The following is a 16,333-nucleotide window of genomic DNA, read 5'->3' on the forward strand; positions in this document are numbered from 1 at the left end:
AGGGCCAGCGAGGGGGGAGCCTGGCTCTCCCTTCATTCAGGAGCCTCTTGCACACACAGCCCTGGGCCCCCCGGTCAGGAATGGGTGGGGGTATAAAGAGGAGGAAGAAGAGCCCCAGGCTGCCCTCAGACTGGCTGGGGACACCAGGCCCTCCATGCAGGGTGAAAGGAAGCCCGGGGGTGGTCAGGGGGGCTATGACTGTCCACCCAGGCTTCTGGGGAAGGTGTAGCCCTGGAGCTTGGGTCTCAAGCAGGGTGAAGCTGGAGGACCCGGGCCCACATCTGCAGCAGTCCCCAGCTCTGGCTCAGCAGGCCACTTACAGACACCCCTCTTTGCAGGTGCTGGTTTGGGAAGGAACCTGGTGACCTCGTAGACTACATTTACCAGGGCCCCGTCATCCTCGTGCTCCTGGTAGGTGGGACGGGCTGGGCTGGGCAGCAGGGAACAGCTGAGAACCACCCAGCAGAGACTCTGGGGAAGGAAGTGGCCTGGACAGGCCCCCACATGCTCTGTACATGCCACCCTGCTTCCGGGCACTTCCCTTCCTGGGTCTCTCATGCTTTCCTGATTTCTAGTGCCTTCCCTCATAGGATGTCCCCTTGCCAGGTACAGTGCTAAGAGAGCCAGGCGAGAGGGCAGCCAGTGGCAAGAGAAGGGTGTGCAGGCTTCTGAGCAGCACAGACCTACATTCTCTTCCCTCCCCAGCGACCCACGCGGGGCCCAGCCCACCTCCCCCAGCCTGGAGCAGTGGTACCAGAGTGAAGCTAATGAGCAATTGTTCCTAGTCCAGCTCCCCGCCCTTGGCCAAATGTATTTGTATCTGAGGTATAATTGCCGCCCAGCTTTAATCCACGGTGAGTTTTCATTAAGGTAAAGGTTACGTATAGGCTGCATTCTGCAAAAATGAACCCATTATATATCGTACTTGAAAGAAAAAAAAAAAGGAGAGCCGTACAAAAAAGGCCCATAAGAAACTGGCATTTACATAAGACTTATTTCGGGCTCGGTGATTTCAGGTTCCTCTATGTACCGGCTTCCTTAAAGGGCTACCTGCTCCCGTGGGAACTGAGACAGAGCCATCCTCTTGCACACAGCAGGTGCCTAATGGAGGTCTCCTTGGTCTACCTTGCAGACAATTACTGCTGATTTCTTTTACTTCCTTATTCTCCTTTCTGTGACTTTTTTTGGGGTTTGTTTGACTCCCATCTTTGGAGTGTCCTTGGCGTATATGAACCAGAGATGACTAAGAAGGTTTTTTACCCACGGCGTGAAATTCCGCCATCAGGGCTCTCGGTTTATTTCCGAGGCAGAAGTCAGTCCCTGGCAGCAGGCAGGGGTGGAAGGAGTGCCCTTGGAGTCCCAGCTGCAATGAATCACTTACCCCGCCATGTGAATGACCATGAGACCCATCCCTTCCCGACCAGCTGCTGAGAGCCCACCCAGAGCCAAGGAAGTCTGGTCTGGATGGGGAACCCACAGGAGTGGGGAGCAAGCCCCCACTGCAAGGACATGGGACAGTGGTGAGGAAATGAATGGAGAAGGGGAGACAGACAGGTGTGCAGGGCTCTGTGTCAAGGCCCAACTCCCAGCCTCCTCTCCATGCCCCCTGCCCGGTTCCAGCTTCACCTCAAGGGCATTTTGCTTGTCTTTCCCTTGGGGTCCAGCCCACACCCAGCTATTTGCACTGACAGGGCTTCCAGGTTCCAAGCTGAGCCTTTCTAGAAACTGTGTCTTCGTTACTTCCAATCCTCACATTCGCCGATACCTGGAAGAAGCAGGAGCATGCTTCCCATTTCACAACTGAAGAAACTGAGAGGCGACACACCTTGCCCAAGGTCATCACCAATAAATACCTAGCTGAGCTGAGACTCAGGGGCAGGTCACCCACCTCGCATCCTCTCCTCTCACTTGGTGCCCCTGCCCCCGCCCTTCCCCTCCCCGGAGGTTCACAGCTGCATTTCTGTTGCTGAGACACCTGCTTATTTCTGGGTTCTGGGAAATGAGCCGGCTGGTTGAGTGAGCACAAGGCTGTTGTCACTGTTATTGTCATGGGAAAGGCATGTGGCATTTATTGGGCCCCTGTCTGGGCCAGGCCCGGGGCTCAGTGCTCTCCACAGGGTTTCAGCCTAGCTGACCTTCCCCGGCAGGCTCAGTAGTTCCCCTGGCTACACATGTGATGAAGTAGAAGTTTAGAGACTAACGAAGCCACTTGCCCAAGGCCACACAGATGCGAATGGGAACAACCAGAGTTTGGGCCATGCTAGGAGAACTTGGTGTGTTCATTTGGGAGGTGGTCCCGGGAAGCACAGTGAGGGGTGGGAGCGGAAGACAAGGAAAGGAGGAAAGCAACAAAGGACGAGGGGAGGAGCAGGCCACGTGGGGACCAGCAAGTCCAAGGGGCTCAGAACCCCACCCCTCACCCACCGGGGTTGGGAACTGGGTGCCTTATCCATACACTCCGTGCCTTGTCAGTGGAGGTTGCCCCGGGGACATTAAATCCCCACATTCCAGGCACCCCTGTTTTTTGAAGAAAGGAGGAAGGAAGGAAGGAAGGAATGGAGGGAGGAAAAGAAAAACAACAGGAAACTAGGCTGGACAAGATTAGGGTGCAGTACCCGTGCTCACTAGAGCTGGAATTTGGCGGGGGTGGGGGGGGGCAGGCAGAATGGAGAGCTCCATGTGGGCTGGGGCGGTCAGAGGCTCCTTGGAGGAGGGAGGAAGGTGCCTGTGGTGGGTGAGGTGGTGCAAATGTGGCAAAGGGGGAGGCTGGGAACCAAGCTCATAGGAAGAGCGCGACTTTCAGGCTGCACAGACCCAGGCTGAGGTGAGGCGGGCAGCATCACTCACTGCCTGCCTCGTGCGAGAAGAGGGGAAAGGCCTTGTCTTCCAGACCCTCCACACTAGACCCTGACTTTGCTGTTGCCTTAGTCTGTGGAACCGGGCTCTGCAGCCAGGAGGTGCTCACCAGCTGCGTATTGACTGGATGAATGCGTGGGTGGGCATACATGTGTCACCCATTAAATAAATGGGTCAGTGGATGGATGGATGGATGTGTGGGTGGGTGGGTAACTGAATGACTTGGCTAGTGGGTTGATGTATGATGTGTAAATAAGATTGAGTGCAGGGAAATGTGGAAGAAATGAGAATATATCTTGATTCTCTACGCTCACCGAAGTCAGAAAAAAATCAGAAAAGGTCAAATATTTTATCTCACTTGTATGAGAAAATCAGGACTGACCTATGTATTACGGTGACCTCATGGTCGAAGAGAATGTACTAGAAACCCAGGAGCTAGAAATTAGATGAGACTTAGGAGGGAGCAGCTCTGGCTGAAGACTCCCCCCCCCCACCCTGGATTCAGGGGGCTTCATCATTGCAGGTGTGAGAGCAGAGGCTGTGGCCGGGGAGTCTGAGCCCCTCCAGCCCCCAGAGATCCGCAAGTTTAGGGCCACAGGGCTACCTGTCCCGTGATATCTGCCTGTGTCCCCCACTCCCAGCCTGAGATCCGGAACGTAGGAGAGTTTAAGGAGTGAGGAATTCTCAGGAGGGGTGCGTGTGTGTGCGCACATGTACTCACAACTTGTGCTCACACACGAGCCAGCAGACACCTGACTAATACGTAAGTCCCTCTGACCCATGGGCACTTTCTAGGAAGGGATTCCCAGCGTGCCAGGCCTGCATAGCCTCACCTCCCTGTCTGCTCACACTTGGAGACAAATGAAGAGAAACACAGGCACGCCCATGTCCCCAGGTACACACTCACACGTGACCACACTCTCTGAGGCAAACACACTCCCACCAGCACAGAGGATAGACCCGCAGACTCAGCAGGAGCATTGGGACAGCAGCGCAGCCACACAGACAAGCCGACGCGGATTAGCAGGATACCTGCAACGCACAGACCCCACGGCACGCGGGTCCCAGGGAGAGGCTGGGTGTGCAGGCTGGGATGATGAGAGGGGCTCGGAATGAAGATAGACGAGGCCCTTCTAGGAGCCTGGGAGCAACCCAGCGGCCCATTCATCTTCATTGCCTCAGGGGTGCCTGCGAAGGTTCTGGAGTTTTCCTGGCACAGGGGATGGATGGTGAGAGACTAATCACTCCTTCAGCAACCAGGTCATTAATCACTCCATCCGGCCGGGTCCGCCCCTCAGTCAGAAGGGCCTCGGGGAGACCCTCGATGGGGAAGTGGGGACCCTGCAGCAGAGAGGGGAAGGAGCTCGGGCAGAGCCCTGGGCCCAGCTCCTGCCAGGTCCGAGCAGAGTGGGGGTTGGGGACCTCCTGAGGAGCCCTGTCTCAGAAGCAGTGGCCTCTGTGCTATTAAGCTCCCGCCTGAGGCTGCTTTTCCTCCTTCGGGTCTGGGAGTGGCGAAGCAGGCTCTGGAGCCCTGGGTGACAGGGAGCTGAGCCAATGGGGGTGCCTGCCTGTCCCAGTGGGAACGAAGCAGAGGCCTTGGGACCCCAGGCAGGTGCTGTAGCGACTGGGACAGGTATGTGCATGGGCTCTGGCTGCCTCTCCGCTCATCCCACCTCGTGGTGCTTCCTTTTCCCTTCTCTGCCTCCCTCTCTCCAGATCAATTTTGTATTTCTGTTCAACATCGTCAGGATCCTAATGACAAAATTACGAGCATCAACCACATCCGAGACGATCCAGTACAGGTAAGTGACGGGTGCCTCGACCCCCGACAGGGAAAAGGGAGGAGGCCATGGTGGCCAGGACCTTGCCCTGCACGTCCTTGCCCAGGCGCTTGCTCAGGCTCCCGGAAGCAACAGCTCCGGAGGGAGCCCCCTCCTGCAGCGCCCCCCTCTCTCCCCCAGGAAGGTGGTGAAGGCCACGCTGGTTCTCCTGCCCCTTCTGGGCATCACCTACATGCTCTTCTTCGTCAATCCTGGGGACGACGACCTGTCACAGATCATGTTCATCTACTTCAACTCCTTCCTGCAGTCATTCCAGGTGGGGCGCGTGACCAGGCGGGACGCTCCCTCACACAGGACTGGCGCACACGTGGCTCACTTGTGTACACGCTCGCATAGAAGTGCACATACACGGCCTATCACCCCCACCCGAGCCCAGGGGGGCTCACCCCGCTGGGTCTGCGTCACCCTAGCTGGCACCTCCTGCTGGCCCGGCAGCTGTTCTGAGGACGTGTGGCGCCTGCCACCACAGTGGACCCCAGTAAACCTGCACCATGGGGGTGGGACCCCCCAACTCTGAGCCGGGATCCCGGTCGGTGTTCCCCGGCCATCCGTCCCTACGCCACCCCTCAGGCAGAGCGCCTCCCCACGCAGACCACTGATAGGTCCTTCCTTCCTTTCTAGGGTTTCTTTGTGTCTGTCTTCTACTGCTTCTTAAATGGAGAGGTATGAGACCGGGCCCCGGGGAGGTCTGGGCTCTGAGGTGCTCACACCCCACTCCAGGGCAGTTCCAGTGGGGCCACCCAGCCTTTCGGGAGTGCCCGGGGGTCCCTGGCTCTGCTCAGCTCCACCCTGGAGAATGGAAGGTCAGGAAACCACCCAGCCTTGGCGGGCAGGAACCCTGCCTGAGGAACTCCACCCAGTGTATGCAAGCCTGGGACAATGGGCCAGCACCCCACCAATGCCCCGGGGCAGCTGGGGGCGCAGGGAGCCCAGGTTGCAGGGTCTCACAGAAGACAGGAGCCAGGATAGAGATGGCAACAGGAGAAAGCTTCCTGGAGCGTGTCAAATATGAGCCGTGCTTCCAGGCCTCTGTGGACCTAGGGAACAGAAAAGACCCCAGCACGCTCCCTGTGCTGCACGGGAGACCACACAGCTCCAGGCGGGCTCCAGGGAGCCAGGCACCGGCTGAAGCCTGGTTAGCTCACGTGGCCCAGGACGGCTGACTTGAGAGAGACGCTCAGTTAGGCCTGAGGGGAGGTTCTGGGGCAGACAGCAGACACAGCGCCCAGAGCTGAGCGCCTTCAAACTCTCCAGAAGAATGCCAGTGTGGCCTTGAGGTCACTTCCCGTGCCGATGTACAAGGCGATGGTGGGGGGCTCTGCAGCCCTGGGGCCTGTCACTCAAAGTAGCAGTCCCCAGGTGGGCAAGTCTAACAGTGGAGACTGCAACTGCGGGCCAGAGGGCAGGGAGAGAAGGAGCCACTAAAGCAAACAAACTGGGAGTGCTCCTGGAGCATTTATTCTGTTCAGCCATATGCTAGGCTAGCATGCAGGGGACACGGCCCATTCTGCAGGAAAGCTCTTCAGTTGCAGTACAAATGAGAAAATGGCACCAGTGACGATCAGGCTTTGACATGAATAGAAGTGTTAGCTTTCTATCTGGGCGGCATGTGCTAGGGGGAGTGAGGGCAGCCTGTCAGTAGGTGGCACAGAAGGCGTTTCAGGAGGAAGAACACGTGGTCTGAGTGAAGCACGCACCGCAGCAGGGACCCAGGGGAGCGGAAGGTGTGGGTCCTCAGTGCAGGATCGTGGGGGCAGAGCGAGTCAGGAGGGGAAGGCAGCGCCTCTAAAGGAAGGCTGCGGTGGTCTCCAGGACAGGGCTGGGCAACGAGGGCCCCAGACACGCTGCGAGGGGGGCCGTGAGCTCCGAGGGCCAACGGCCGCAGGGGAACGACCCCACTTTTGGAAGCCGCCAGTCCCTGGGTGTGAAGGTGGCAGTCAGGAGGGCCACGTCAGCCTCCCTTATGGCCCTGCAAGGGGCAGGGAGCAGGCCAGAGCAATGTCTGGGACCCCGGGACTGGCCCCTGAGGGCTCGGCTGAGTCTCCACCTCCCCCCGCCCTCCCCAGGTGCGCTCGGCCATGAGGAAGAGGTGGCACCGCTGGCAAGACCATCACGCCCTCCGCGTCCCGGTGGCCCGGGCCATGTCCATCCCCACGTCGCCCACGCGGACAAGCTTCCACAGCATGAAGCAGACAGCCGCTGTATGACCCGTCGGTCGCCCTGCCTCCCCTGTCACTGTCGGGACAGCCTCCCCCTCCTCCCCCACTGCCCACTCTGGGCTCTCCCCGCCATGCAGGCTCTGGTGGGGACAGAAAAGAGGACAGCCTGGCAGGAGACAGGCTGTGCAGTAGCACAAGTGCCCAAGGAAGCAGGGCCAGCGGGGCCTAAGTCTCAGTGCGAGAGGGAGCGGAGCGGAGAGGTCACAGGAGCCCCGCCGCCTCCAGGAAGAGCGGGGCACATGTCTTCAGGCATTTGTCCACACCAGCTTCTCGCACTAGATCCTCACTGTAGCCCCATTCACAGATGGGAAAACTGAGGCCCAGGGCCAGGAAGGGCCTGCGCAAGTCCCACAACTAGTTGGTGGCAGACCCGGGGCTCCCCTGCCCACTCATGGTGCAGGCCTTCCCGCCAGCAGCAGGGTGACGGTCAGCCCTGCGCCCTGCCTGCGGCCTCCATACTCGGTGCCGCCCTCTGCCGTTGAGGGGAGGCACAGCAGCTGGAGTAAAGGCTGCATCCCGCGGCCTCTCTCCTAGAGAAGACGCCTCATCTCCACCCCAGCCCCGACCCAGCCATCCTCCTGCTCCTGGGGCCCCCTGAAGGATGCTGACTCCTTTCTGGGAGACCTGTTCTCAGCCTAGTCCATAGAGTTAGGGGCTTGGGGAAGGGACACGGCCAGGGCAGCCATACACTCTTCGGACAACCAGATACATAGTGCAGGTCGAAACAGGGAGAAGCCGCACAGGGGATGAGCCGGGAGAAGGAGGTAGAAATAGCAGAAACCAAAGTATGTCTTTAGTGATTGGAGCTAATCCCCCAGCCCCCACCCAAGACTGGACTTCAGCCTCCCGTTCAGAAATGACATCTCTGTTCTCTGAAATAAACCATGCCTCTGTGGAAACAGCCTCCCCACAGGTCCACCAGGCATCCCAAGGGGTGCCGTGGGCCAAGGATAGTGGGCTAGGTGCACCCTCGTATGCAGACTCTGGCCCTTGCCTGGGGTTGGTTCTTCCTCTGACCTGTACACCTGCAGGCCTATCTCTTATCATTCCCCCGGGACAAATCTGCCCCTTCTCCCCAACCAAGGGCAGTTGAATTCAGCACGGAGGAGAGGTACACTTAGCCTGCATGCCACGGCCCGTCCCAGTGGCCCAGGTTGTACAACTGGAGGGAAGACAGACAAAGCCCACAGTCTCCATGAGCACCAACCACAGGGCCGTTTCCGCCTTGGCTTGTAGGAGAGGCTGGTAGTCCAGGGACAGAAGGAGCCATCAGGCCAGGGTTTCAGAGGGCTTTGCTCTAGGTACATCCCCCCAACACACACACACATTTTTAAAAACTATCCCATCTTGCATACATTAAGTTGCCGTATAATGTTTTTTATATAAGTTTTAAAACTAGCGAGAGATGTGATTTCTGACATTTGGTAAACATTTACGTTTTAAAATAAAGCTGCCACAACACTTTAAGAAACATCACACAGACTCCAAACACAGCAGTGACTTAATACCTACTCTCATCTATTAAAAAAAAAAAAAATACAACCACTCTTCTTTAACAGTTGAAAATTTTACATTGTTCCTTTTTCTCCATTCCATTTTGCCTATAAAATTTTATAACAATGCAGTATTTTTTATGGTTGAAATTGCTCACCTTATTCTACTTCTCTGATACAAAATCTATTTAGAAATTGAAATATTTAACTTCCAGTGACCAAAAGTTCTTAGGGTTCTTTTTGGATGGAGTTATTACAACTATTTTTTGATATAAAATACAGTATGCAATTGATTAAAACCACATAGATACTAAAGGTTTTTATAAGTAATTGTTAAACCCAAAAAGGAAAATTTATTGAAAACACACTTCATGAAATGGATAGGAACTTAATTGTTCATGAGTCTGTGAATGAATATTGATTGCTACAATGAATTAGCTCGGCATCATTTTTCTTTTCTCATTTTTTATAATTTTACATGCTGAGAGGCCTTTTCACATCGGTAAGTGGTAAGTGGATGTCACTCGATTCTCTGAACCCCTGGGAAGTGTGCTGAAAATTGCATAGCTCTCTAGCATCACCAATGATATGTCCGCTGGCCTCCTGGAGAAGCCCCCTTTAGATCTGGCTAAAAACATGAATCGAGAATTATCAGACTTGCCAAGGGCTTTGCAGCCCCAGCAAGTGCTCGTTCAGTTTGTCACCATGGGCACCTGGATGCCAGCCGGCGCTAGGTCTGGGCAGGAGAGGGGTTCAGCGCTGTGCAGGGCACAGGGTGGTGCTGGGCCGCCTGACTGTGCCCTCCCGAGGGAGGGCCGTGGTGCACATAGAGGTGGCCTGAGGGCCCCTTCCATTAGCCTCCCAGGCCACCTGGAGACCTCTTTGGCAGGAAGAGACTGCTCATCAGAGAAGCCACATCCCAGGCACTCATCACCGCTCACTCCTCAGATGTGTGCCCAGCTCATTTGTTCCGTGGCCTGCTCCCCTGCCCGGGAGAACAGCAGCCGCAGTTTGCCCTGCTCCTTCTCCAGTTTGGAGGAGGTCCCTCTTTGGTTCCATGCTGACCCTGCATCTCAGACGGGTCGTGGCCCCCTCTGAGCTCCTGCCTTGAGGGGCCACGAGCCATTCGGCCCTCTCTCTGGGTAACCCACGTGTGAGCCTCATTAGGCACCTGCTCCTTGCAGCCCAGCCAATCCTCAGTGGGGGCAGCCCCTCGCTGAGCTGGCCTTCCTGGAAAGCGGCCTCGTTAACAGACTCTCCTCTTTAGCAGGCAAGTTCTAGCACCCAGATCATTGGGGCCCTTAGGCTGTCCTGTTTACCCCTTCACCCTCACCCCTGCAATTTATAAAGCTGGGGGAGATTCGTGCTCACAAGGGTATGCCTCACACCAGCTGCTGGCCCCTCCCCCAGCACAGATCCAGGCCCCAGGGGGCCATCATCCAAGTGGGGCCATACAGTGCCTGAGGTGATGGAGCATCTGTGGGGTGGGAAGTGCTACCCAGGCTGACGCTTCAAGCCCCCAAGTCTCCCGTGGAGGAGGATAACCAGCGGCAGAACAGAAGTGGATTTACGGGGCGTTCAGACCCTCACAGAACTCACCTCCGGCCCGGAGACTTGTGCAGAGACGGAGACACACAGAGGCTCACAGGCATGGAGGTGGACACTCACAGACACTCCGGGCCACGGAGGCGTCCAGCAGGTGTTCTCCCCCACTTACCGAGCACCACTGTGCGCCAGGTAAGGAAATAACACTATGAAGTAAACAAGGTTCCTATTTCAAGAAACTCAAAATCTAGTTGGGAATGAACAGCTCCCCAAACAGTACAAGGTGAAAGCAGGGAAAAGGATTTGTGCTCTGTGGTTCCCTGGGTGTGTCTCTCAGCACCCACGTCCGCCTGTCCTGGCAGGAAGAAGGGCATCAGGCCTGAGGACTGAAACGCACGTCAGCGCCTGCCATCTGCACCTGCTTTTTCCACGTCAGCCCACGCCCACGGTAGGCCCAAGCTAGATGAGGTTTCTGGGACAGGGAGCCGAGCATGGCCCTGAGAACACACCTGGTGTTTCATCCGAACCAAGCAGGTTGCACGTGGAGAGCAGACTTTGGGACCCTTTGTTTCCAGACCGGGTGGGAATCTAGGAGTCTACACTTTTAACAAGCCCGCCAGGTGATTCTGTTGCTGTCATGTGTGGGAGCCACAGAACAAGAAAACACCTCCTCTCTTCACACACGTACTGTAGAAAGTGAAAGGGAGAGAGTGACCTGCTTTTCTGGAAACTTCTCTAGGGGAAGGCAACTATAGTAAGAGGGAAAGAGGCAGTTTTAAAACACACAGATTTATTCATCAATGTGCTCAGTATGGTTTCCAACCAGGCTCTGCCCTCAGGTGCCACTGAGTCTCCAGGTGGGGCTGCCCCACTTGGAGACGTTTACCAGCAGGAGGAAAGCGCAGGGGGTGGGCTGAGATCACCGCCCTGTGTTGATTGGTTCCCGCAGGTTTTCTTGTTAGGGATTTCTTTTGCTTAGAGCTTAGGGCCCTCTCACAGAGCTGCAGCATGCCACCCCTCACCCCCGACCCCCCATACACCCCTGGAACCTTCACAGTGGCCTCCCTTGGGCAAATCCTGTCTGTCCTACAGGCGGGAGATCAAAGGGCGTCTCTGGCAGGAAGCCTCCGTGCGAGCATGTCCCTGCTGGGAGCAGAGGCTCCGCTGGACGTGCTGGAGGCACGGGCTGCTATCTTAGCAAGAGCTCTGCACCCAGAGCTCTATGAAGTCATTGAATAAACTGACTTTCCTATTCATTTCACCCAGAGCTGGTTAACTCCCAGGCTAGAGTCCAGTGCTGCTAGCAAGACAGACCAAAGGCTCACAGAATCCGAGGTCTATTAGCTTTGCACAGAGGGAATATTCTCAGCTCAATCCCCCACCACCAGCGCCCGGAGGCCAGGCCCACCCCGAGGGCCTCCCCTCTTCTCCACCTCACATGTGGACGGAAAATTGGAGGAGAACCTCATCTTCCCAAGATGCCACTGCAGGCGTCCAGAGATTCATCTCATCCCCAGGGGCTGTGCGCCTCGATGGATGCTGACTTCCTACTGGACAGAGGAGGAGCCTGTCCCCCACCAGGTCCTCAGGTCGGGTGAGCAGCCCTGGCCTGCCCCGGCTCGGCTAGACGTAGGCCTGTCGTCCTGGAGTGATTCCAAGCCCCCCCTCACTCTCAAGCGTCCTGGTTTGAACAATCAACTATGTGATCACCCTACTTAAACCCCACGTTTGTCTGAGGACACAAGGGCTACCAATGCTGCTTGAATGCATGAATGATGACAGCTGGATCTGCAGAAACTTCCAAATGTTAGCTAGCCTGTTGAACAGAGAGCCTCCGGAGAAAGGCCCTTGTTAGATAAGTCCAGCCTTGGTAACTGCTTGTTGGCCAAATGAGTGAGCAGGGACCGGGAGGGAGGAGCCGATTCCAGCTGAGGAAGCAAACTGTCCCTCAGTCTCTGCTGTGAATACAACCAAGTAATTAATTATGATGCTTCATTAGCTCTGCAGGACGTGGAGAAGGCCCCTTCTGGCTCCCGGAGGCGCAACCGTGATAAACAACCCAGCATCAAGGATCCCCATGGAGGCCCCCTGTCCAAGAAGGTGGAGAAAGTCTGCAGTGTCATTTCTGCCTGCCTCCCCAGTCCTGGTCTCTGTTCTCCGGGGAAGGGGAGCCCATGAGCACCCCTGCTGCTGCCTCCTTTCCTCCTTCTTCCAGCGTGACCCCAATACCTTGTCCTTCCGTGCCCCTAGTTCACGCAAATGACCGTCACACCCAACTCCTAGTTCAAGCAAATGACTCTCCCTGCCCTGTGTCTCCAAAGCCTTCTCATGCCTTCACTTGAAACAGATTCTGGGCTCCGCCTCACCCTCTCCCACACCTAAGTTGAATGTGAAGGTCTTTATGGCTGAAGGAAGGAGAAGGAAGAGTTCCTTCCTTGGAAATGATGGATTCTTTTCCTTAGAAAAATAGGAACGTCTAAAATGTAAAATTACAGTGTATTAAAGAGTGCATCGAATTTCTACAGAAATCCTCAGAAGAACCCCAGACCCACGTTTAAGAGCCCCTGACCCCAGGATAAAATTGAAACACTCTCATTTAGCTAATAAGGATTCCCTAATTGGTGGTGCTCAAGCCTGTGTGTGTTAGAAGCACCAGGGCATTTTAAGCCTCTCGGCTTTCTGAGCCCACACCAGATCTCATGAAACACAAGCCGGAAGGTGTGAACTTGCACTTTTCACACTCCAGGAGTGGTTCTCGCGAAGGCAGGAGGGCTCCGTGGGCTCTTCGCCTCTGCTTGCTGTGTCCCCACTGTGCCCCCCGCCCCTTCCCGTGACAGGCAACGCTACCTTCCCGCCTGGGCCAAGCGCTCCTGGGTGTCCACACTCACCTACTGTACATAAGGCTGGGTCTGTGAATGGCTGGGAGGCAGGGCCTTGTTTGGCCCAGCCCCGAACTGCTAGTACCCGGGAAATATCAGGGTTCCAAGACAGATTTCATTTGAACAAAGGATTCCAAAAGCATGAATCTGAAAGCTACTAAATGTATACAATCTTAGTCCCTTGGACTCTTTCCTCTTGGTGCCTGGGGATAGGGAATTGTTTTCTAAGTGAGATTGCTAGAGGGACCTTCTCCTGAAGCACAGTGGAAGGAAACAAGACACAATACACAGCACACAGGCCAGGCCAGATGTAGCCGTCATGGAACGTGGAGGGGCAAGGACGGAAGTGAACACGGCACGTCTCTGCATGGCAGACCGGACTAAAAGTCTCACCAGTACTTTCTCATTTAATCCTCCTAAAAATCCTGCACGATGGGAACATTCAGTTTAAAAAGGAAAAAGAGCAAAATGAGCTGAACGATCCAAGAAGGCAGAGTAGCTACACACTGTGCTTGCCTCATTCCGTGAACAGATCAAAATGACAACTAAGTTACAGAACAGCCAACCTGAGAACCATCTGAAGCCAAACAGAAGTCCTGTAACTAAAAATACAAAGAAGGAGCCGTTGGATACTGGTAGGTGGGGGTGGAGACATGGAACAGGCCGCAAACCTCCGTGTTGAGGATGACAACTGGGAAGGATATCTCGGCCACGGAGGTTCCCCAGGGAGGAGCAGGGACCCCAGCCTCACACCGAGCTCCCGGAAGAGGTGCCCCCACAACATCTGGCTGTGAAAAAGTAGGGATTCCAACCATCCAGGTGGGATGGAAGGCTACGGGAAACCCAGATGTCCTCTTAAACGGCCCGCACAGACTCGCTCGCAGGCACTCACCTTGGGCTCCAGAGGAGGGCTGGTGACTCGGGGGGCGTCTGAGGCGTGCGTGGGGCAGACTGAGGTGTGTGGCAGACTGAGGGGGTGGCCTGGAGGACTGCCAGCACTTTCCCTGTGAGGTCCTCCTCCTGTGCAGCAGGCAGGCGGGCGCCCCCTTTCCTGTGTTGAGCCCGCCCCCTCCGTGAGGGCCAAACCTGAATCTGATTGGCCTGGCGAGCTCTGCAGCTCCGCCCTGCTGGCTCACTGAGACCCGCCACACCTAACTCAGGACAGCAGGAGGCTTTATGAGCAGCTGAACTTTATTGGAGCCAGCAACCAGCAGCAGGTGGCAGCAGGCCTCGGTGTGTTGCGGCTTTCTGCAGTTACCCCAGGCCCGGTACTGGTGGCAGCCATCCTCAGTTCACAGCACCGCCTCTCCCACATGCCTCCAGGTCCAGCACAAGCAGCAACCAACCATGGATTGCTTTGTAGCTCCTACCAGGCCGTCGCTGGTAGTGAATCCTGCTCTGTGTGTTAAGCCCCCGCAACGCAGCCTGTAAGCTACGGATATGGCCAAACTGCACAGCCAGCCTGAGGGTCAATCCCATCCACTGACATGCAAATAGTAATCAAGGCTCAACTACAGCAGGAGGGCAGATACAACCCACACCAGGGACACTCCTGGAATCCCCGGAGCAGGCGACCAGGGAGACTGCGACAGGGACCCAAAGGTCACCTACTACATAAGGGCACCCAGCAAGAAACATAGTAGTTCTGCCTAATACATAGGAACAAACAGAGAGGCAGCTAAAATGAAGAAACAAAGAAACATATCCCAAATTAAAGAACAGGAGAAAAATCCAGAACAAGAACTAAACAAAACGGAGGCAAGCACCCTACCAATGACAGAATTCAAAACAACGGTTGTAAGGATGCTCAGGGAACTTAGTGAGAACTTCAACAAAGACATAGAAAGCATAAAAAAAGGACAAAGAAACCATAAAAAAGAACCAGTCAGGAGTGAAGAATACAATAACTGAAATGAAGAATGCACTGGAAGGAATCACCAGCAGACTAGATGAAGCAGAAGATCAAATTAGTAATTTGGAAGACAAGGTAGCAGAAAACACCCAATCAGAACAGCAAAAGGAAAAAAAAATTTTGTAAATGAGGATAGTTTAAGAGACCTCTGGGACATCAAGCGTTAACAACACTTGCTGTTCTGATTGGGTGTTTTCTGCTTTGTTCACTTAACACAAGGCCCAGCCAGCCCACTGGGCCCAATACAGGTCCATCTACCTGAAGCCCTGCTGATGGAGGGCTTTTTTCCTTCTTTCTTCTCTCTCTCTAAAGGAAGACAGTTTCTTTAATGGTCAATACAAATTCTTTTAGATCATACAAATTGCAAGGTAACAAGGTAACACTACCCGTAGTGTCAGAGCCTGACTCACACGTCTGCCTCCAACGTTGTCTGACTGTTGTAATACCGCACCAGCAGGAAATGACATTGGGCAAGAAAATGAAAATGGTTGCGGATTCTGAACCCAGTTATTAAAAGCAGAGAAGTCAGGAGAAGGACAGTGCTCTGATGGCACCTCCAAGGAGTGCAGGGGAGAGACGTATTACTCAGCTGTTTCATGGACAGACTTACTAAAATCATTCTATGCAACCAGCTTTCAGAAAAGGAAACAAACCCTCAAGGAGAGGAGCAAAAGGACCGAGTGACTCAAGTGACAACTCAGCGCTCCCCTCTCCAAGCAAGGGCCCTACCTCATAGTTCCTTTAGAACAGTTCTCACAGCATTATCCATCACGTAAACTGCCGAGCTTTGTGCCCTAAATGCTTGGACCGGGGTCTCAGTTCCCTGACACGTGTCTATCCTGGCCAAGAGAACCTTAAATGGCTTCACAAATAACCCTTAAGTGTCAAGGCAAACACGAATGCTCTGAAAGGACTACCTGACGCCAAGTAAAGCTGTATGTGCTTTGTGGTAACCACCCCAAATGGGCTAACACTGAAGAGTGGACAAGAGATAAAAGTGGGGAGATGAGCAAGGGCCAGATCAGACAGAAAGAGAGAAGAGAAGAGAAAGAAAGCCAGATAGGGCATTACGCAAAACCAGTAACTGAGGACAGAAACTGGGGTACCTGGAGACAGAAACTCACAGTGGGCCGATGAATAGTCTTCGCGCCCCTTCTCTCATCATCTCTCTAGTGGTAGCAACACCCTCAAGGAGTTCTATAGACAAGGTTCCCTTGAAATAAATCTTGGCTGATAAACGACTTCCTAGCCCTGCTAGGAATCTGCTTTTACCAACTTCAAAGTGTGGGACAAGAAGGGAAAATCTTGAGTCGTGGGGCAAGGTTATGTACAAATAAGCATTTCTCCATAGCGACAAACTGTTTCAACTTTGTAATGAGGGACTGAGTGTGGCTGAGGTGCAGTCAGGATGGTGAAAGGACAGGAAGGAAAGCAGCAGGCTTCTCCGGGCCTCCTTTTCTTACAGACCTAGGAGCCTGTCCAGTTAGCCACAGAGCCGACTCCAAGATCCCGAGACAGTGACGGAGCTGGCTCTCGGCTCAGGGTCAGCCTTTTGGACTGCAAGAGCTCACGCTTCCCCTACACTTAA

The 16,333-nt window shown here is 54.8% G+C and overlaps 1 protein-coding gene across 2 annotated transcripts in view; it reads left to right on the forward strand.

The window, feature by feature from the left end:
- Positions 1-8,839, forward strand: part of CRHR2 (corticotropin releasing hormone receptor 2) — a 39,024-nt gene extending 30,185 nt beyond the window's left edge. Inside the window, exons 9-13 of one of the 2 annotated variants that reach the window (XM_081079180.1) lie at positions 339-411; positions 4,573-4,658; positions 4,818-4,953; positions 5,319-5,360; positions 6,764-8,839. In XM_081079180.1, the coding sequence (XP_080935306.1) occupies positions 339-411; positions 4,573-4,658; positions 4,818-4,953; positions 5,319-5,360; positions 6,764-6,904 (478 nt within the window). In that variant the 3' untranslated portion in view covers positions 6,905-8,839. The remainder of the gene's footprint in view (positions 1-338; positions 412-4,572; positions 4,659-4,817; positions 4,954-5,318; positions 5,361-6,763) is intronic. The other variant, XM_081079181.1, reaches the window with a different exon arrangement.
- The last annotated feature ends 7,494 nt before the right edge of the window (positions 8,840-16,333 follow it).

The sequence above is a fragment of the Rhinolophus hipposideros genome, assembly GCF_964194185.1.
Source record: "Rhinolophus hipposideros genome assembly, chromosome: 18".
In the NCBI taxonomy this organism is placed as follows: domain Eukaryota; kingdom Metazoa; phylum Chordata; class Mammalia; order Chiroptera; family Rhinolophidae; genus Rhinolophus; species Rhinolophus hipposideros.